The sequence below is a fragment of the Neodiprion fabricii genome, chromosome 3 (assembly GCF_021155785.1).
Source record: "Neodiprion fabricii isolate iyNeoFabr1 chromosome 3, iyNeoFabr1.1, whole genome shotgun sequence".
NCBI lineage: Eukaryota > Metazoa > Arthropoda > Insecta > Hymenoptera > Diprionidae > Neodiprion > Neodiprion fabricii.
Genome location: NC_060241.1, coordinates 20,805,847 through 20,826,678, shown reverse-complemented (window position 1 = coordinate 20,826,678; position 20,832 = coordinate 20,805,847). Strand labels below are relative to the sequence as shown.

Sequence of the window (20,832 nt, the reverse complement as noted above, 5' to 3'; positions counted from 1 at the left end):
CCAGGGCAGGAGAAAAATCTTCGGAAGGACGAATTGGGGCTCAATCCGCAACAGCGTGAGACTCTTACCGACTAAAAAACCACCTCCTATTCTTGAAGAGCACCCCGTGAGATCGCGGTCACATATGGCAACAGCAGCCTACATAGACTTTGTCTAGGTATCCAAATACTTCACAAGATTCAAGCTAATGCGCTTGTCGTGCACAGCCTTGCTATGGCTTAGAACTTTTTCGTACCTCGTTTCCATCTTTTTCCTACAATGACCTTGCGCGCAGTGTCAACTATCACAACTCTTGCGATGAATTCTTTCATTCTGTTGCAAATGATCCTTTATAATGGCTCTTCAGCCATATCCATCAGGCAGATACGTCGACAGGATAATGGTTCGTTTGGTGGCTCGTTGTCCTCCGAAAGGAGGACTAGCCGCTGCTGCTTCCATTGCGTTGGAAAGGGTCTATCACGAAGACAGACAGACGTTCTACACCTCGTTTCAAGGGCAAAGTTTGGTACGTACTCCGAACCTGTGACCTTTGAATTCCGGAAAAGTTTCATATGGCCCACCTCACGGATCATCGCGGACTTCGCTGCCAAGCTTCTTCCACCCACGGTGCTCACTGGCCCGGATAGTCATCTTCAGAGCACATCGTGCCGTTGCATGCTGTTGTTCCAGAGCATTTTGGCCCGATCATCCTCTTGCTCGTTGCGCTAGCCTCCTGGTACGATGACACCTCCTCCGGAGTTTAGAGATCTCTTCATTCCACGAGTAAGCTGGTTGATGACGGGTTTTTCTTCGAACGCATAGTCATGGATTCGTCGCCAGCGTTGGCGACCATCGACATCACCTGGAACGACATACAATCGGGAGATCCGAACAGAACAATTTTGTTACTCCATCACAGCCATGAAATATTCGCGGGTAAAAGATTGGCCCACCTCACTGACAAGTGCGAAAACAATGAAAGCACCACCTGGCGGCAAAAAAGATATGCTCACAATAGTTGAATTCTGTTCAGTACAAACTATTACCTATCTAGTACATTTCTCTTATAGAGCTGCCACATGCTGAATTACCGGAGCAGCAACACTGTTCGCCAGTTAGTCCTTAAGCTATAGTGGTGTAAACTTGTTGACGAAAAGTCCCAGTGTGACCGGCGTGAGAGTAATTGTCCGGATTCCAAAGTTTTCTGTTTTTCGATCCAAGAGACTTCCAATAGCGCTTTGAGGTACGTAAATAAATAACTTGACTGTGTGATTTTATTGCTTGCCGAGATAAAATATGTAACAAGAATATTTTTCCAAAAAATACAAGATTCTGTAGAATGACGCAGAGAAATCTTGAACAAATTCAGAGTCTTCTTCGAGGGCTACCACTCGGAACGAGTTACGAGATTTTATCGCAAGATGAACCGAATAACGAAGAAGCGTTTCATGAGGTCGATGATATCCAGGATGCAGACGAAGATACCGCACAAGGACCATCGCATGGTCAGTTGGTGATAAGAGGAAGAAATAATTACAGGTGGTACACGAATAATTCGGAAATACCAGTGCAACACGCGTCACAAATTTATTTTGCTAAACCGAATGGCGATGCGATGAATATCACAACCCCGCTCGAAGCATGGAGTTTACTTTTTCCAAACAACTTATTGGAAATAATCGTTCGGCATACAAATGAAGAAATCCGAAGAAGAGCCGAGTACCAGAATGAAGACCTTCATCGAGAGACAAATTTGGTGGAATTGAAAGCCTTGCTGGGATTATTATACTTCACCGGATTAGAAAAACAGAACGCCAGCTCTACCGAGGATTTGTGGACGCCACTATCTCGATATAATATGTACGAAGCTGCAATGGACAGACACCGATTTTATTTTTTGTTAGCATGTCTTACTTTCGACGATAAGGCAACCAGAATTGAACGACAAAGAACGCATCAATTAGCACCTATAAAAGAAATTTGGGATCTATTTATTTGGAATTGCATGCGAAACTATTTTCCATCTAGTTATTGCACGATCGACCAGCACTTTTTAAAGTTCGAAGGACGATTTTGTTCGAAAGTCTTTATTCCTAATAAACCAAAAAAGTCTGGTATAAAAATCGTATGCATGAACGATGTACAAACTTCGTATCTAATAAACGCAGAGCCCTACGCAGGACGGATTCGAACTCTCGCAGGTGAATCTGTGACGAGCTATTACGTGCGAAAATTGACAGAATCAATTCATCACACGGGGCGAAATATCACATGCGATAATTGGTTTATGTCTGTCGATCTTGTTCGAAAAATGAAAATTCAATACAACCTGACCATGGTTGGCACTCTGCGAAAAAATACGTGGGATATACCATCATCGTTCACGCGGAACGCGACTCCTGGTACTGTTCGCTTCGGTTACAACGAAGGAAATACCTTAGTTTCGTATTGTCCGGAAAGTAAAAAAGTCCTTATATTATTATCAAGTTTTCACAAAACCGGACGAGTGAAAAATGATACCGGATTACCAGAAATTTTAGACTTTTACAACCGCACGAAAGAAGTCAGCGATAAATTCGATCAGATGTGCCAGACTTGCAATTGTGCTCGACATACTTCAAGGTGGCCGCTAAGAATGTTTTTTGGTATGTTGGATTACGCTGGAGTCAATTCCTTCGTATTGTACAATTTACAATCGTCGGATATAGAAACAAGTCAAACAAACTTCAACAAGGCATTGACTGACGCACTAATACAACCACATATTCGAGCTCGCCTTAAATAGTCGATACAGCTCCCTGCTCCACGTCTGATAATTCAAGAAATACCGAAAGTTAACACAGAACTACACAGAATGCAAAAAAGAACACTAGGCGCAATCGGTACGGATGTAAGAAGAACAACTTATTGTTGTGTGCGGTGTAAAAAGCCTAGTTGCGAAGCCCATCGACTTACTGTTTGCGAATCATGTAACGAAGCCATATAATTGTTTGTTTTGTACAATTAGTATTTGTTTCCAGTCATAATTTCTTGTTTATACATAAATAATAGTATTTTTTACTGTAAAAATGACCGTCGATTTATTTTTAATCAAAGTTCTCGACTGTTCTCTGTTTGAAATTGCGCATTTCCAAGTGAACCAATAACCACACTTGTTTTTGGCAGGAACCATCAGAGCCCGGTCTCTCTTGATCATAAATATAGGGTCTCCATGGCCAGGATCCATGGTTATATGTTTCTCGTATACATCGAATCTATTTTTTCACTTTACTATTCTTTCCGTTGAACAATGCCTTGACAGCAATTTATTGTTGCACCGACATCAAATTTTTGCAACAGTCCCACTGTCGAAGGGTTTAAAGTTATTCGGCTGTATACACTGATGCGTTTGGATTTATGCTTTTCTTTGCAATTTCATTTGTTTGCGGCACATATCAGGCAGCATCTACGTACGGTTGATCGTTTTCCTTGCTGCCATCAGTGTATATAGCTGTTGCTTCGTTTTTTTATATGAGTTGATCAACTGCATGATTTGGATTTTGACTAGTTTTGATTTGTCTACCTACATCAGTATCTATTGGTACAGAGGTAGTGATGGTATCATATTCCTGTTCGTAGAATGTTAGATTATTATCGATGTGCATAGTACATTCAGTTAAGTCCTTTACATACTGAACACATTCGGCAAGTAGTCTTTTTCTTTTTCGTTTTGTTGGCCTGATATCGTATGTAAAGTAAGAGCAGAGAATTGATTTCTTATTGGACAGATCGTTGGTTATGTATCGTTTTGCTAGAAGTTTTGCTGGATCATCCAGTAGAGTAAGCTTTCATTCAGCCAAAAAAATGTGGGTACTGATCTTCTGTAGGCGAGGGCTGGTCTAATAGCTTGATGTTGTATTCTTTCCAATGAACAAATGAAAATCAAGATTTTATAGTGTATGAAAAAGCGAATGAACGACAGTCAGTATCAGAATGCGAGCGTGCTGGACGCTTCGAACAAAGGGGTAAATGAAATCTGGTGAGCGCGCCACTCAAAACTGGTGGATTCTTCCGCGAACTTGCGAACTCTTTTGCGATCAGAACACTCAAGCTTCTATTCGTTTGGACTGTCGAAGTACAAATGCTGCACTGCGGCAAAATACATCTGACCGTACTACATAAGCCAGTTGATAATAGTAGTTTTTATATCGAAACTGTACACACCACGGGCTTGTGACTTCATGAGACGACCTCCGTTACATATCCGACCATAATAAATGACTGGGTGATACTAAAAAACTAGGTTAAAACTCGGTCACAATAAATATCTTGCCATGAAAATGTTGAAATAATACATGGGGAATTTAATAAAGTCAAAATCTATATTTTGTCTATAAGCGAAATTACTTAAAATACTAACTGGAGTCACTGTACAACTATACAAATGAATTAATGTATAAAACAAGGAGTTGATTGAATCAGAACAAAGATACGAAAAAAAAACACAAATTTTAACAAAACGGTATTGAAATCATTTTCTAATAAACCAGTATCTAGTTGATGACGTGGGGAGTAAGAATGAATCATTCACATCAGACTATAAAGAACTAAAAACAAATACTTCGTAGCAAAGAAACATTTAGTGGCGTTACTAACCGAACGTATGTATCTAATTCATTCTAATTACACTTGTTCAATGCATCAGAATATATATGTATATATAGTAGCTGTTTCCAACTGCGAATCAAACACCAATGTAATCTACGAAGCTTGTTGGCAAAAAATTTGACAATGAAGTTACGAGGAGAACTGGGCGAATATTATGATAAACCAAAGCTAGGAGCCAGTGTTGTCAAGTTCAATGTCGCTCGTGTGGATTATTCGAAAATTATCCTACTTTTTTTCTTACCGGCCCCAGTGACAGGTACGTACTTAAGTCAACGGTCTTGACAGTTTCTCATTTCTTATTGTCAGCGGAAGAGTATATGGCAGACCTCAGAACACACTGTAAAAAAAATTGGAAGAGTCGAGACTCGTAAATTCTCTCGCGAAGAAGAAAATACAGGAAAACAAAGGGGTTCGGACGTATACGACGTTAATGGAAAAATCATCGGAGCAAATTCTCCAGCTGCATCCAACATCGAGCGTATGGGAAAAGGACAAGGTAATACTTTGGTAGATTTTTCTATCCGGTAATATTTTCTCTTTCGTTAGCTAACTCGTATTTGTTTCTAAACTATTAACCTCTGTACAAAGTCTCACTTGAGTAGAAAAGTATCAACCTCTCGCAGCTACACGGAGAGAAAAATCTGAGAAAAATTACCCTACTGTCTATAATCGTGATGTAAAAGACACCTAATGCATTTTTTATTGATGCATGTTACAAAAATTATAGGTTTTTATGAAAATAATCATCACCTTGCTTAGAAACTATGTATTTCGGCAGCACAACATTTAAAATGTGACGACGCATTTTTCTGATGCAGCACCGTAAAAACTGCATTAGGAGTCTTTTACATCACGATTATAAACAGCAGGGTAATTTTTCTCAGATTTTTCTATCCGTGTATCCTGTTGGTTGAACCGTGTCAACGAAACGAATAACGTGATTCTACAAGTCTACAAGCATTGCGAATATTTTTTTCATGATAGTCAGCAGACAAAAATATTCATTTCAGCACTTGAAAACAGTTTTTTACGGTGTTGTAGTCACGTTGGAAGGATTTTACCATTAACAAATTTATATTTTTTAACAGATCAACCGAAAGATAAAATTGTCTAGGAGGACAAAGGAATGAAATTGTCAAGATGGAGGGCACTCAGAGATTTACAAAAAAAAACCAAAAAAAATCAAAAAGGAACGAAACGGCCAGTATTTCGTGTTGGAGTTTATCACCATAAACTAAATTCTCCTGTCTTGCTACATCAATATCTGCAACTGATGCTGTTACTTCATTAAGCAGTGAAAACTCCAAGACTCTTGTGATTAGTCTCCCTCTTTAGAACGACGAAACGACAAGTGCATGTCTCTTCGTACAAGCTTTCAATGCCAATTACCTTTTGGCAGTGGCTCTAGTTATTCTGGGTTATATCGATGATTTGACAACCTGGCAACCTGTGACGACTTGCGAGCTTTCTGACATATGATGTACACATACAAGTCGAAGACTCGGACTTCAGGTCTGGACAATTTAACGAACTGCAAGAAAGAAATTGGCTAAACAAAAGATGAAAATGCTTACTGTACAGACATGTAGACTTTTTTCACATTAATTTGATTCAAGATTGGAATAAAGCAGTTTCTTTCAATTTGCCAATTTTTGGAACTTAGACAAATTTTTTCCGGGCACCAACATAATAATCACGATTACGGCGCAAAAAAGTAACGATGCGTGTTGTAAAAAGCGCACGTCCCCAGTAATAACTTGGAGAAAATGTAACCGCGAAAGATATTACAGCCCAAAATTCGACTGATTATATACTGCGAGCAGTTGTGACGGATAAGCGTTGCCGTTTTTATCGTTCTACGCACATCGCACATCGCTCGATAATTTTTACCGAAGTTTTATCAACGCGAAGGACGTGTTACGTTGCATCAGAATGGTGATTTACCTAACGCTACTCGAAGATGCAAATTAGACGAACGTTAGCACAGTTTACTGTTGCTACTGTAGTGAAACGAGCCACGTGCGACTGGGAGTAAGAGAATCTCGCATTAGTTTATTTATTATGACTGATCAAGGGTCATCTCGACTACGAAGTAAATTACTGCAGGTACTAGGATCAAAGTAGATGATTTTATTCTCAATTTCTTCACTAAATGATGATTTTTTCACTGCTTGCTCTCCATAAAAATTCCAAAATAAGAAGAAAGACCATTGACGATTACTTTTATAAAAGTGTAACAAGGATGATTTCGGTCCATCAAAATACAATCCACTCTACGAAGGCGATATTACTATCAATTATTATTAAATATTTAGCAGAATTATTTAAAGTACAGAGGTTACTACTGTATACCTAGTAATATTTTCTAGTACTTCAAAAGCTGATTCCACGAATGCATCAGATTTCAAACTGTTGCTTCATAGTCGTCGAAGTCCATAGGAGCTTGTTTAGTGGATACATTTAGATTTTTATTACATTCGAATAAGCTTCATCAACAGCTCAAAATTTGCACGGACGAATTTACTATTCCATCGAAATTATTCAGCTGAAATTTTTATGGCAATAATTCGCAATAATCACTTTATTACTGCGACAACGAATTTGAAGTAACGACTCTTTGGGTGCATATTGCCAGATTAAAGTTTCTTTGTTGAATGTATACTGAATTCGGGTACTCAAGCGAAGATAATTTTGCTGAGAGGTTAGTTTATCGAACTTATAATGAATAAGGTTATAAACTTCTTTCAAATACGATAAATTGTGTTCTGCAGTTCTTACTTCTTCTGAGTGAAACAATTTCTTCAAACTTTGGAAAACTACTGGACTTATTATTGTGCTTGTGGATTGATTAAGAAATGTTTGGAAAATTCGTGATTAAATACGAAGAATCTCTGATTCGGTTGCAGTACGATACCAAAACTTGAAATTGAGTAAACTTTTTTCAGTCAAACCGCAAGGACAATAATAAGTTCTATCGTTTCGTAAAATTTGAAGGGAGTACATTACTTCGGTAGAGAAAGAATAGTAAGATACGATTTGCCGTATTTGACGATGGTCCGGCATCCCCTTGACTGGCCATATATTAATATTGAACCTCGATTAGCTGTCCAGAAATAATATAACCAACTGCCTGAGGATCGATACAAGAACCGAGTGAATCGGCACGCTCAAAAACAGACGGTCAAATTATCGGAAAAGAATGGCCTACGAAAACTAATCTCGTGAATTTCCACCTTGACACGCAGTGTTCAATTCTTGGTGCAGTTATTCCGCTTCACCGTCGAGAAATGGATGTTGATTTGATCAAATCTTTTTCTACCTCGCACGTTAGAAAGACACCGAAAGTTGATGTTGCTGATCGAAAATCCATCGATCTCTGCTTACTGGAAAAAAACTGGGAATTTGACGTACGCAAATTTCGTCTGTTGGAAATAGACAAGGAAAAGTTGAGTAATTACGATGAACCACAGGGAAAAACGTACATTTTTCTCGTTCTCTTATAAATTGTTTTCGAACTTCAACCAAGCTTCGTAAATTCAGCGTAGCTAACTTTCGGAAACGGTTTTTTTAAAATTATAATTATTCATGTGAAAGGACGCAAAACCTTGCGTTTGTCAATCCAAATTTATATATATCGAAGATGCAACATTTCTGGAGTCTTTGCTCGTAATAGACGCCCAACGTTACCCAAGTTTCGTGGAAAGATATAAGGAGTTCTGAGTTTATTAACGGAAAAGTCAGCGAATTTTATTTAGGGAAAATTATCGCGACTCTGCTCACGTCGCCGCAAGCACAAGTCACAACGCGGTTATCTGCCGACATCACGCATACGAGTGTAAACAGGTGTGGATATCTACTTGATACTTGGTATGGTGGGTGGGTGGCATCAGGGTTGGGACAACAGTTACGCCGTAGAAACTCCGCGCCGATCGATAGGTACGTTACATGCATAAAGGCTTGAGAAGATGCTACAGTGAGTTTCTTTCGATAGAGTAAAATATCACTCTATTTGTCCGTTATCAACGCCTAAACAACAGCGATGTGGACGTGCCGCGATCGGCCCAATTCTGCATGCAGTGCCGAATTCACATATGCCCAAAAAATTTATTTTACGCAACAACGATGCCAAGAAATATTGCAGGGATACATTTCACGGCCTCTTTCCTCGTATGTGGGACAAAAAATATTTTGGAAATTTTTGGTCGGCATTGCATGTAGAACTGCGCTGACTGCGGTATTTTTACTTCAGTACTGCGGCGGCTTCAATGATAGTGAAAAAAAGAGTGACTTCTTGCTAGATTGGCAAAGACTGACTCAGAAACTTCGTAGGAACCCACGATAAGCGGTTTTCAACGGGATATTATGTGTAGTGTTTTGCCAGGGCAGGAGAAAAATCTTCGGAAGGACGAATTGGGACTCAATCCGCAACAGCGCGAGACTCTTACCGACTAAAAAACCACCTCCTATTCTTGAAGAGCACCCCGTGAGATCGCGGTCACATATGGCAACAGCAGCCTACATAGACTTTGTCTAGGTATCCAAATACTTCACATGATCCAAGCTAATGCGTTTGTCGTGCACAGCGTTGCTATGGCTTAGAACTTTTTCGTACCTCGTTTCCATCTTTTTCCTACAATGACCTTGCGCGCAGTGTCAACTATCACGTTGATTCTATCGATCGTGGATCCGGCGCTCGGAACATCATACCGATTTTCGGAAAGGTTTCCAACTCTTGCGATGAATTCTTTCATTCTGTTGCAAATGATCCTTTATAATGGCTGTTCAGCCATATCCATCAGGCAGATTCGTCGACAGGATAATGGTTCGTTTGGTGGCTCGTTGTCCTCCGAAAGGAGGACTAGCCGCTGCTGCTTCCATTGCGTTGGAAAGGTTCTATCACGAAGACAGACAGACGTTCTACACCTCGTTTCAAGGGCAAAGTTTGGTACGTACTCCGGACCTGTGACCTTTGAATTCCGGAAACGTTTCATATGGCCCACCTCACGGATCATCGCGGACTTTGCTGCCAAGCTTCTTCCACCCACGGTGCTCACTGGCCCGGATAGTCATCTTCAGAGCACATCGTGCCGTTGCATGCTGTTGCTCCAGAGTATTTTGGCCCGATCATCCTCTTGCTCGTTGCGCTAGCCTCCTGGTACGATGACACCTCCTCCGGAGCTTAGAGACCTCTTCATTCCACGAGTAAGCTGGTTGATGACGGGTTTTTCTTCGGACGCATAGTCATGGATTCGTCGCCAGCGTTGGCGACCATCGACATCACCTGGAACGACATACAATCGGGAGATCCGAACAGAACAATTTTCTTACTCCATCACAGCCATGAAATATTCGCGGGTAAAAGATTGGCCCACCTCACTGACAAGTGCAAAAACAATGAAAGCACCACCTGGCGGCAAAAAAGATATCTTCACAATAGTTGAATTCTGTTCAGTACAATCTATTACCTATCTAGTACATTTCTCTTATAGAGCTGCCACATGCTGAATTACCGGAGCAGCAACACTGTTCGCCAGTTAGTCCTTAAGCTATAGTGGTGTAAACTTGTTGACGAAAAGTCCCAGTGTGACCGGCGTGAGAGTAATTGTCCGGATTCCAAAGTTTTCTGTTTTTTGATCCAAGAGACTTCCAATAGCGCTTTGAGGTACGTTAATAAATAACTTGACTGTGTGATTTTATTGCTTGCCGAGATAAAATATGTAACAAGAATATTTTTCCAAAAAATACAAGATTCTGTAGAATGACGCAGAGAAGTCATGAAACAATTCGTAGTCTTCTTCGAGGGCTACCACTCGGAACGAGTTACGAGATTCCATGGCAAGATGAACCGAATAACGAAGAAGCGTTTCACGAGGTCAATGATATCCAGGATGCAGACGAAGATACCGGGCTCGGCCACAAAGGCGAAATTCCGATGGATGTCGAATATGATTCATACGAAGAGCAGGCACAGCACGCGCAAGGACCATTGCATGGTCAGTTTGCGATAGAAGGAAAAAATAATTACAAGTGGTACGCGAATAATTTGGAAATACCAGTGCTACAGGTGTCAGAAATTTCTTTTGCTAAACCAAATGGCGATGCGAAGAATATCAGAACACCACTCGAAGCATGGAGTTTACTTTTTTCAAACGACTTATTGGATATAATCGTTCGGCATACAAATGAAGAAATCCGAAGAAGAGCCGAGTACAAGATTGAAGACCTTTATCGAGAGACAAATTTGGTGGAATTAAAAGCCTTGCTGGGATTATTATACTTCACCGGATTGGTAAGACAGAACCCCCCCTCCGAGGATTTGTGGAAACCACTATTTGGAATCGTTTCGTTCGCATCTGCAATCAAAAAACGTCGATTTTATTATCTGTTAGCATGTCTTACTTTCGACGATGAGGCAACCAGAGTCGAAAGACGAAAAGCGCATGAATTAGCGCCTATAAAAGAAATTTGGGATCTATTTATTTTGAATTGCACACGAAACTATTTTCCATCTAATTGCTGCACGATTGACAAGCAGTTTCTAAAATTCCACGGACAATTTTGTTCGAAAGTCTACGTTCCTGATAAACCAAACAAGTGTGGTATAAAAATCGTATGCATGAACGATGTACAAACTTCGTATTTAATAAGCGCGGAGCCCTACGCAGGACGGATTCCAACTCTCGCAGGTGAATCTGTGCCGAGCTATTACGTGCGAAAATTGTCAGAATCAATTCATCATACGGGGCGAAATATCACATGCGATAATTGGTTTATGTCTGTCGATCTTGTTCGAGAAATGAAAAGTAACTACCACCTGAGCATGGTTGGCACTCTACGAAAAAATATGTGCGAAATACCACCATCGTTCACGCAAAACGCGACTCCTGGTACTGTTCGCTTCGGTTTCGCCGAAGGAAATACCTTAGTTTCATATTGCCCGGGTAGTAAAAAAGTCCTTGTATTATTATCAAGTTTTCACAAAACCGGACTAGTGAACGTTGTTACCGGATCACCAGAAATTCTAGATTTTTACACCCGCACGAAAGAAGCCACCTATAGATTCGATCAGATGTGCCAGGCTTACACCACTGTTCGCCATACTTCAAGGTGGCCGCTAAGAATATTTTTTGGTATGTTGGATCACGCTGGAGTCAATTCCCTCGTATTGTACAATTTACAAGCGAATATGATAACAAGTCGAATAAACTTCATCAAGGAATTGACTTACGCGCTAATACAACCACAACTTCAAGCTCGCACTGAATCGTTGGTACAGCAACCTGCTCTACCTTTGACGTTTCAAAATATACGAAAAGTTCAACCACAAAGACGCAAAACGCATAAACAAGCACGATGCGCATTCTGTACGGATGTAAGATTAACAGCTGTTCGTTGTGTGCGGTGTGAAAGGCCTAGTTGCGAAGCCCATCGAATTACTGTTTGCAAATCATGTAACGAAGCCATATAATTGTTTATTTTGTACATTTAGTATTTGTTTTCAGTCATAATTTCTTGTTTATACATAAATAATAGTATTTTTTACTGTAAAAATGACCGTCGATTTATTTTTAATCAAAGTTCTCGACCGTTCTCTCTTTGAAATTGCGCATTTCCAAGTGAACCAATAACCACACTTGTTTTTGGCAGGAACCATCAGAGCCCGGTCTCTCTTGATAATAAATATAGGGTCTCCATGGCCAGGATCCATGGTTATATGTTTCTCGTGTACATCGAATCTATTTTTTCACTTTACTATTCTTTCCGTTGAACAAGGCCTTGACAGCAATTTATTGTTGCACCGACATCAAATTTTTGCAACAGTCCCACTGTCGAAGGGTTTAAAGTTATTCGGCTGTATACACTGATGCGTTTGGATTTATGCTTTTCTTTGCAATTTCATTTGTTTGGGGCACATAGCAGGCAGCATCTACGTACACTTGATCGTTTTCCTTGCTGCCATCAGTGTATATAGCTGTTGCTTTGATTTTAATATGAGTTGATCAACTGCAAGATTTGGAGTTTGACTAGTTTTGTACGCACTGGAGTCACTGTACAACTATGAAATGAACAAGGAGTTGATTGAATCAGAACAAAGATACGAAAAAAAAAACGAATTTTAACAAAACGGTATTGAAATCATTTTCTAATAAACCAGTATCTAGTTGATGACGTGGAGAGTAAGAATGAATCATTCACATCAGACTACAAAGAACTAAAAACAAATATTTCGTAGCAAAGACACATTTAGTTGCGTTACTAACCAAACGTATGTATCTCATTCATTCTAATTACACTTGTTCAATGCATCAGAATATATATATATATATATATATTGATTCGATTCGCAGTTGGAAACAGCTACTATATATATGTAGTATATATCTTGAGACATCAAAATATCTCAAGAAATACGAATTGTACAAAGAAATGTACGAGACTAAAACTGTTTGATTTTGATGGGGAAAACTAACCCCTCAAAATTCAACCCTCCACCCCAACCCCTGAGGGCGTGAGGGGTAGTAACTTTGAAATCTTAAATGGATACCACTATTTTTTATTGCAGATTCAAATTGTCCATGGGAAAATACACAAGTTTTATTCGACATTTTTTTCGATCGGATACAGATGGCGCTGTAATTATTGAAAATCAAATTTTTCATGAAGTAGTATGTGTACGTGTAAGGGTGAATATCAGTGTGACAGGCTGAAAAATTAGGTATTTTTTGAGAATTTTTTTTTGAGAAAACGGCGCCGTCGAATTATTTGGGATTTTGTGTATTTATCATTGAAGCATTGAAGTATACAGGGAAATTTTTTTTTTATTTTTAGTACATTTTATAAAGCAGAGGAGCGGTCGCAAAATGGCGTCTCAAAAAAAAACTTCCCGACAGTTGACTACATGAGTGCCACAGCAAGCATCTGAACTCAAAAGTTCAAAAAGATTATGAAATTATGATGGTATAGATATCGCAGCATCGTGGAAAATTTGAAAATTTTGATTGAAAAAAAATGGCGGCCATTTAAAAAAAAAACCGAATTTTGCACAAAAAATTAGCAGTAAATTATGAATAAAAAAAAAAGTGAACAATTTTAAAAAAAACTCTGCAATGCGACGATAGCGATAAGTTTTCTGAAGAGAATCCTTTTTGAACGAAGTCGATTGGACAAAATTTGACAGAGTTATGCTGTCAACCAGGTCAAAAAACATGGTTTCGAGAAAAACGCGTTTAAAGTTTCGAAAGGATAAAATTGAATGATGTAACTTAAATGTTGATATAAAACAAGCGTCGACGCTTGGTGCCAATTTCGAATACTTCTAAGCCGAAAGTTGTTTTCAAAATTTGTAGGCATATTCTTAAAGGTCAAAACTATCTATTTAAGCAAGAAAAAAAATCGATTTTTTTTTTCACACTGATATTCCCCCTTAAACGGTTCCAAGAGTACGATTTGGAAACTATCGGGTTGCTTGTTTTTGAGTGATCTTTCACATCAAGTACTATACATATATACATATATATAGTAGCTGTTTCCAACTGCGAATCAATCAGAAATGAAATCTACGAAGCTTGTTGGCAATAAATTTGATAATAAAGTTACAAGGAGAACTGGGCGAATATTATGATAAACCAAAGCTAGGAGCCAGTGTTGTCAAGTTCAATGTTGCTCGTGTGGATTATACGAAAATTATCCTTCTTTTTTTCTTACCGGCCCCAGTGACAGGTACGTACTTAAGTCAACGGTCTTGACGGTTTCTCATTTCTTATTGTCAGCGGAAGAGTATATGGCAGACCTCAGAACACACTGTAAAAAAAATTGGAAGAGTCAAGACTCGTAAATTCTCTCGCGAAGAAGAAAATACAGGAAAACAAAGGGGTTCGGACGTATACGACGTTATTGGAAAAATCATCGGAGCAAGTTCTCCAGCTGCATCCAACATCGAGCGTATGGGAAAAGGACAAGGTAATACTTTGGTAGATTTTTCTATTCGGTAATATTTTCTCTTTCGTTAGCTAACTCGTATTTGTTTCTAAACTATTAACCTCTGTACAAAGTCTCACTTGAGTAGAAAAGTATCAACCTCTCGCAGCTACACGGAGAGAAAAATCTGAGAAAAATTACCCTACTGTCTATAATCGTGATGTAAAAGACACCTAATGCATTTTTTATTGATGCATGGTACAAACATTATAGGTTTTTATGAAAATAATCATCACCTTGCTTAGAAACTATGTATTTCGGCAGCACAACATTTAAAATGTGACGACGCATTTTTCTGATGCAGCACCGTAAAAACTGCATTAGGAGTCTTTTACATCACGATTATAAACAGCAGGGTAATTTTTCTCAGATTTTTCTATCCGTGTATCCTGTTGGTTGAACCGTGTCAACGGAACAAATAACGTGATTCTACAAGTCTACAAGCATTGCGAATATTTTTTTCATGATAGTCAGCAGACAAAAATATTCATTTCAGCACTTGAAAACAGTTTTTTACGGTGTTGTAGTCACGTTGGAAGGATTTTACCATTAACAAATTTATATTTTTTAACAGATCAACCGAAAGATAAAATTGTCTAGGAGGACAAAGGAATGAAATTGTCAAGATGGAGGGCACTCAGAGATTTACAAAAAAAAACCAAAAAAAATCAAAAAGGAACGAAACGGCCAGTATTTCGTGTTGGAGTTTATCACCATAAACTAAATTCTCCTGTCTTGCTACATCAATATCTGCAACTGATGCTGTTACTTCATTAAGCAGTGAAAACTCCAAGACTCTTGTGATTAGTCTCCCTCTTTAGAACGACGAAACGACAAGTGCATGTCTCTTCGTACAAGCTTTCAATGCCAATTACCTTTTGGCAGTGGCTCTAGTTATTCTGGGTTATATTGATGATTTGACAACCTGGCAACCTGTGACGACTTGCGAGCTTTCTGACATATGATGTACACATACAAGTCGAAGACTCGGACTTCAGGTCTGGACAATTTAACGAACTGCAAGGAAGAAATTGGCTAAAAAAAAAGATGAGAAAAAATTAAGACAAAGAAAATACGTACTTAAATGCTTACTGCATAGATAAGTAGACTTTTTTCACATTAATTTGGTTCAAGTTTTATAATATGACAAGAATGAGCGTCCACATTTTAATTTACAATTGAACTGTTTAGCTAACCGATCGAACTGTGCAAATATAATTGAATTTTTGAAGTTCATTCGACTTTCAACGACACAATAATGCATCTCATTTGTACTTTGTTCAATTCCTCTGTGAAAGGTTTATGTCATAAACAAGTTGATTGTAATTTTATGACTTTGCTGTAAAAAAATGTTCATCAACAAATCGTGCAATACGAATAATATCATACATTGTTTTCTTTAAAAGTGTCGAATGAAATGTGTTGGTAGAAAAAAAAAAAAAAGAAAAAAGCTTCCTCTACCATTTTCACCTCGCAATGTGTTTATTACTTGATAGAAAATTGAGGCAGCAGCATGAACGTATGGGAGCATCAATTGGATTAGTAGTATTCCTATATCGCACTCTCATCGTGGCAACACAAGCCAGAATAATGATATCGTCTATAAATGCTGCGGATCTCAACAAGTACAAATATCGTGGCTCACTTACAATTAGTTCATCCGTTACTACAGTACGGCAGTGTTATTGCCGCATGCTTACAAAAAGTCATGAAATCTAGGTAAAAACATCTGAAATATAAAACAATGAAGTTATCAAAGCTACATCGCAATAAAAATGCAAGAACAAATTAGGTATTGCCAGTCTTTGTCGTGAAATCAGGAAAGATCCCCAAGCATTATGATCTCTCGGCAAGTAAGTATAAGTTACGAACCTCTGTGTTCAAAGCTCGAAAATTTGGATATTTCACAAACGACTTTTCAGAATTATTACTGATTCTTGAATTGTGTCAATCAATATGGTCGTTACCAAAAATCGCAACTAATTTAGGTCAATTGGAAAAAAGTTTGGAAAAAAAATGAGTGCCTTGGAGTCAAAGCAATCATGTAAAAAATCGTAATTCAAATGACAGGTCATGGGTCAGACCAGGTCAATCTGACACGAAATGCTCCATATACATCATGCTGCAAGTCTCACTACGTCCCTCTCTCTTCCCAGCTCGGGGCTAGATTTTCGGCGTCAATGGTTCCTCCATGTCTATTTGCTCTGAGGTACTACTAATTGAAAACCAGATTAACATAAACGTCACAAGACCTTTTAAAAAAACTTAACGCAACTATGTTACGTGAACATACTAAGCTATTGCATGCCTTACATACTGATCTATTCAAAGAACTCATTTATATTACCGTATTGTTCCGAATATAAATCGACGATATGAGTCGACCCCCAGTCTTTAGTCTGCATTTCAGGACTTTTTTTAGGTACTGAATATAAACCGACTTGTATTTTTTTAAACAGGTAGATTTATCAATGGAACTTGGGTAAATTATTAAAATATCGCAGCGTGAATTCAACTGGTCTAATTTGACGATTGAAATATTCATAAAAAACAATTTTAGTGTGTAAGGTGAATTTCCAAAAAAATCCTGAATATAAGTCAAGCCCGCGTCAAGGACGATTTTAGGGAGTCATGTTGGCAACGAAAAACCTCGACTTATATTCGGAAGAATACGGTGTTGTCTCTCGAATTTAACATATAATGTTAAGGTAGTACAAAACTGTATTTTGACCGTACAAGCCAAGTCTATCCTCTCATACATTTTATTGAACAATGAATGGGACGTTACAATTCTTTTTACAACACAACAGCGAGGTCAAAAAATATAAAATCACTAAATTTATTACTAAACCAGAGTAAGCAAAGTCCTTGGAGCAGACGGGTATCGCTTTTCTCAGACACATGTCGCCAGATAACAAGATTACGTGTCATTACTTGTGTTTTCAAGGAGAAAGATTGTTCTCTTCTAACTAGTGTTTCTTTAGTATGATTGGTTTTGAAGCCGCATTTTTATTTTACCAATGACAAATAGCCCCGTGGTGTAGGGGTGCATAGCAATGGAATAATCTCCGTAAACTCTCCGTAAACTGCAATCGTAATACCCGGAAACGCGAATGTTCACCGTAATTAAAAGCACAATTCGTATGGCTGAATATCTTTGGTTATGTAACCCTTCTTCCGCTATCGGCATTATTTTTCTCAGAAATGATCTCGGTGCGTTTTAATGCATTCTTCAATAGCAAAATTCGATAATGTGCACGATTATTTTCTTGTCTTAGCCTATAAATTGTCTTTTTCAAGACCATCAATTTTTTTAGATCATTGGAATTCGAAGTGCGGTAAATTTTCTTCATTTCAGCACGCTTTTCAAGTCTTGCCTTTTTTTGGAGGAGTGTTTTTTTCAGTCGGACACAGTATTCGCAACGGTTTTTTTTTGTCAGTAGCTCGCAGTGAATGCTATGCCAGTCTCCGCGGTTATTGCGATAAGCAGTCCCTTCCTGAAAGAGGCTCTCGACAATTGGTCCAGTTCCTTTGCATACACGCGTACATTGAAATTTAAACAAGATCGCAGGTAGCAATGTGATATCTTCGGTGTTTCTAAGCGCTTGCAATTCGTGAAATTCTACAGCCTTCCCCTGTACCTGATAAGAGATTGTACCATCAGCGTGGATAATGACACTCTTTTCTATAACGGGACTACGTATGTCATCATTGAACATGAGTCGTATGTCTGTAAATATCCAGAAACGTTCAGTTCCTCTACACGATTCAGTTACACACCACATCGGCGGTAGTTTAACCAATAGATCGTTGTTTATCCATAGAGCTGCATTGGAAACAATCAGGTGGTTTTCTGGTAAAATGTATATTTTTGTTTTTTATCCATTTGCTTCATGGTATTTTGACTAAAAATAACTTACATGTACTAGTGATTGCTTTCAGAAACCCACTGGTACTCAAGTTCATCGAATTATGTGTCTGCGGAGAAATTACGGTTTTTCTGAATGGTAAAGTAGGAGAATCTTGGCAACTTTTGGGTTTTGTCGGAAGATGCCAACGTATTTGTTGATTGTCGATTGAACTTTTCGTGACCTCTTTGTTTGTATCCACTGCTTGACAATTGGATCCAAGCAGTTTGTTCCTGCCTATTACAACTTATAAGATAAATGATTAAGAAAATACATCTCATATTGGTTATGTTTAAACAAGGCCAAACGACCAAAGCTTGTGTACACATCTTATAAATGACTCACTAATGTTATCTTGAGTTTCGTACATACACATTTTCGTTGTCATATTCAAACTATAATCAAATGTCTCATTTATTCTATTGGAATATGGAACAAATGTTACTATTAAATTCAATTCAATTTAACTCATTGCCAATATGCAAGGATGTTGTGTACCTGGTATTTTGATTTGATTTAAAACCATCGATGTTTCCTTATGAATCGACTCCGATTGAATGCATGGCACATCTCGGTCCAACTGTGGCAATATTTGACGAACGAGCCGAGGCTTCTGTTCTATTTCATGTACAGGTGATGAATCTTCGATGTGATTATTTTCTAATGAAAGAAATTCTGATATTATTTAATACTTAGACATTACTCGTACAGGTCAATGTCTTACATATTATAAGTAATACCTATTTTTGAGCATATGTACCTTCGATTTTGGGCGCACTATTACTGTGATTATCAACACACATCCTGTCAACTGAGGAGATTTTCTTGGTCTTCACTGAAGCATTAGCATTTGATTCATCTTTGAATATAGTGGGAAGAGCTGATTCTGCTAATCGTGGTCGCTGATACGGTGACTAAAATTTGAAAATTAGTCATATCAAGCAGTTCACTAAATACGAATACAAAATAATAAAAGTTGCATCGACTCGTAGTACTGGTTTCACAACTTCAACTGCGTTGGACTGTACGAGAGCAAAAACTTTATCAACAGTGGAATTATTTCAAATTACCTCTGCTACGATATTCCCCTGAGAGTCGTACTTAATCCATTTCCTGATTATGCATTCTTTGCTAAAGTGTTTCTCACAAACGTACTGGTTTGCTTTGAGGAAAACTATGCCAGGGATCTTAGCTTCCCACTGTTTGCGTAGTCGTCGATTCTGCGGTACTTTGAATACTGAGCACTTTACTTTGTGAGTTCTCTGACCAGTCTTACACTTCGGTACAATGCAGGCTTTCGGCATGTTTGTTTTATATTACTGTAAACGAAGCAAGCCAGCTGCTGATGGATACATGAACTTAGGTTACGGACATTTGTTTTCGAAACAACGCCCCTAAATGCTGGCGCTCAATTTATATAGAAAATCAACGATAATTTACACCCGTATTCATAGTCCTTCCTTGAGGAACAAGAGTTCCTAGTTCCTCATTTCACGTTTCATAGACCTTCCTCGACAGAACAGGGAGCCTTATTGGCCTCCTTCTTTCAAGGCAGGTCTCGAGCTTCCTTGAGGAAACCTTCGGCACTGCGATTGGCTGTTTCGTTTCGTGGAGCTTGCGCTTGGCGTCGTATGACCCGTATGACGCAGATCACAGCCAGTCTATAGGTTAACTTCTTTGAGGTTATACACTCTCATCAACCGACGCAACTTGACAATGAGAGCTAAGCAGTTCAAGTTAGATTTAAATATAGCCGAGTGGCGCTTCGATCAGCAGTTTCACAACCATAAGCAATCACATATCCCTAAATATGTCTTCCTTCTGGAACGGAAAGCCAAGTTGTGACCATGAAACGAGGACGCCTCTGAGATTCAAGGAAGTCTTCATCAAGGCGTCCTTTATCCTTGAGATAAGGAGGAACTATGAATACGGGTGTATTCACTAAATCACTAAATCGGAGAACCTGGTGAATACGCAAAACAATCAAAAACTAAACCAACACTGAAAATACGAATCTCTGTAAGACCTTGGCATTTACCTATCGGATGACGGTACAGAAATCTTTGATGAAATGGAAACAAATCGGAGTAGAATAAGCACAACCACCAAAATACGACGGAGCTGTATAATTCTACAGTGAAATACAAACCGCACATGCCCAATGGGCGACCCGACAAAAAAAAACTGACACTGAAACGATAGCAATAAAAGACTGTAAAGCTATTAAAAAGAAACTGCAGCTGAATAAATTTTACTACAGCTTGTGATCATGATGATTCTGAACTACATTACTAAATCAGTGTATCGGTGGAAACAAGAT

General features: G+C 38.6%; 2 protein-coding genes across 10 annotated transcripts; one reads left to right on the top strand and one right to left on the bottom strand.

Moving 5' to 3' along the window:
* Nucleotides 1-1,078: 1,078 nt before the first annotated feature.
* Nucleotides 1,079-15,628, top strand: LOC124178009. 8 transcript variants are annotated; one of them, XR_006869708.1, is made up of 4 exons: nt 10,128-10,288; nt 10,375-11,756; nt 13,190-13,342; nt 13,456-13,635. XR_006869708.1 is itself a non-coding variant. In XM_046561039.1 (4 exons), the coding sequence occupies exons 2-4, from the start codon at nt 10,385-10,387 to the stop codon at nt 14,431-14,433; spliced, it is 1,479 nt and encodes a 492-aa protein (XP_046416995.1). In that variant the 5' UTR covers nt 10,128-10,288; nt 10,375-10,384; the 3' UTR covers nt 14,434-14,454. The 8 variants fall into 8 exon arrangements, 7 of the variants coding, with proteins under 7 accessions (XP_046416994.1, XP_046416993.1, XP_046416995.1 ...); XM_046561039.1 differs by lacking the exon at nt 13,456-13,635 and adding an exon at nt 14,397-14,454 and having other exon boundaries at nt 13,190-13,259; XM_046561042.1 differs by lacking the exon at nt 13,456-13,635 and adding an exon at nt 14,397-14,476 and having other exon boundaries at nt 10,130-10,288; nt 10,375-10,915; nt 13,190-13,259.
* Nucleotides 15,629-17,348: 1,720 nt separating this feature from the next.
* LOC124178918 lies at nt 17,349-20,098 on the bottom strand. Of its 2 annotated transcripts, none has more exons than XM_046562718.1 (5): nt 19,583-20,098; nt 19,273-19,426; nt 19,011-19,172; nt 18,525-18,758; nt 17,349-18,430 (listed from the first exon to the last, which is right to left on the bottom strand). In XM_046562718.1, exons 1-5 carry the CDS (start codon nt 19,814-19,816, stop codon nt 17,766-17,768), a joined length of 1,449 nt encoding a protein of 482 aa, XP_046418674.1. In that variant the 5' UTR covers nt 19,817-20,098; the 3' UTR covers nt 17,349-17,765. The 2 variants fall into 2 exon arrangements, with proteins under 2 accessions (XP_046418674.1, XP_046418675.1); XM_046562719.1 differs by having other exon boundaries at nt 18,525-18,749; nt 19,583-20,097.
* Nucleotides 20,099-20,832: the final 734 nt, after the last annotated feature.

Bases quoted from the DNA above. Each gene is read 5' to 3' on its own strand.
- LOC124178009 (XM_046561038.1), top strand. From the start codon at position 1,319: ATGACGCAGAGAAATCTTGAACAAATTCAGAGTCTTCTTCGAGGGCTA. The intron at 1,433-10,498 runs GTCGATGATATC...GCGTTTCACGAG, and splicing joins ACGAAGAAGCGTTTCATGAG to GTCAATGATATCCAGGATGC.
- LOC124178918 (XM_046562718.1), bottom strand. From the start codon at position 19,816: ATGCCGAAAGCCTGCATTGTACCGAAGTGTAAGACTGGTCAGAGAACT. The intron at 19,427-19,582 runs GTAATTTGAAAT...TTCAAATTTTAG, and splicing joins AGGGGAATATCGTAGCAGAG to TCACCGTATCAGCGACCACG. The intron at 18,759-19,010 runs GTACACAACATC...TTATCTTATAAG, and splicing joins AAATCAAATCAAAATACCAG to TTGTAATAGGCAGGAACAAA.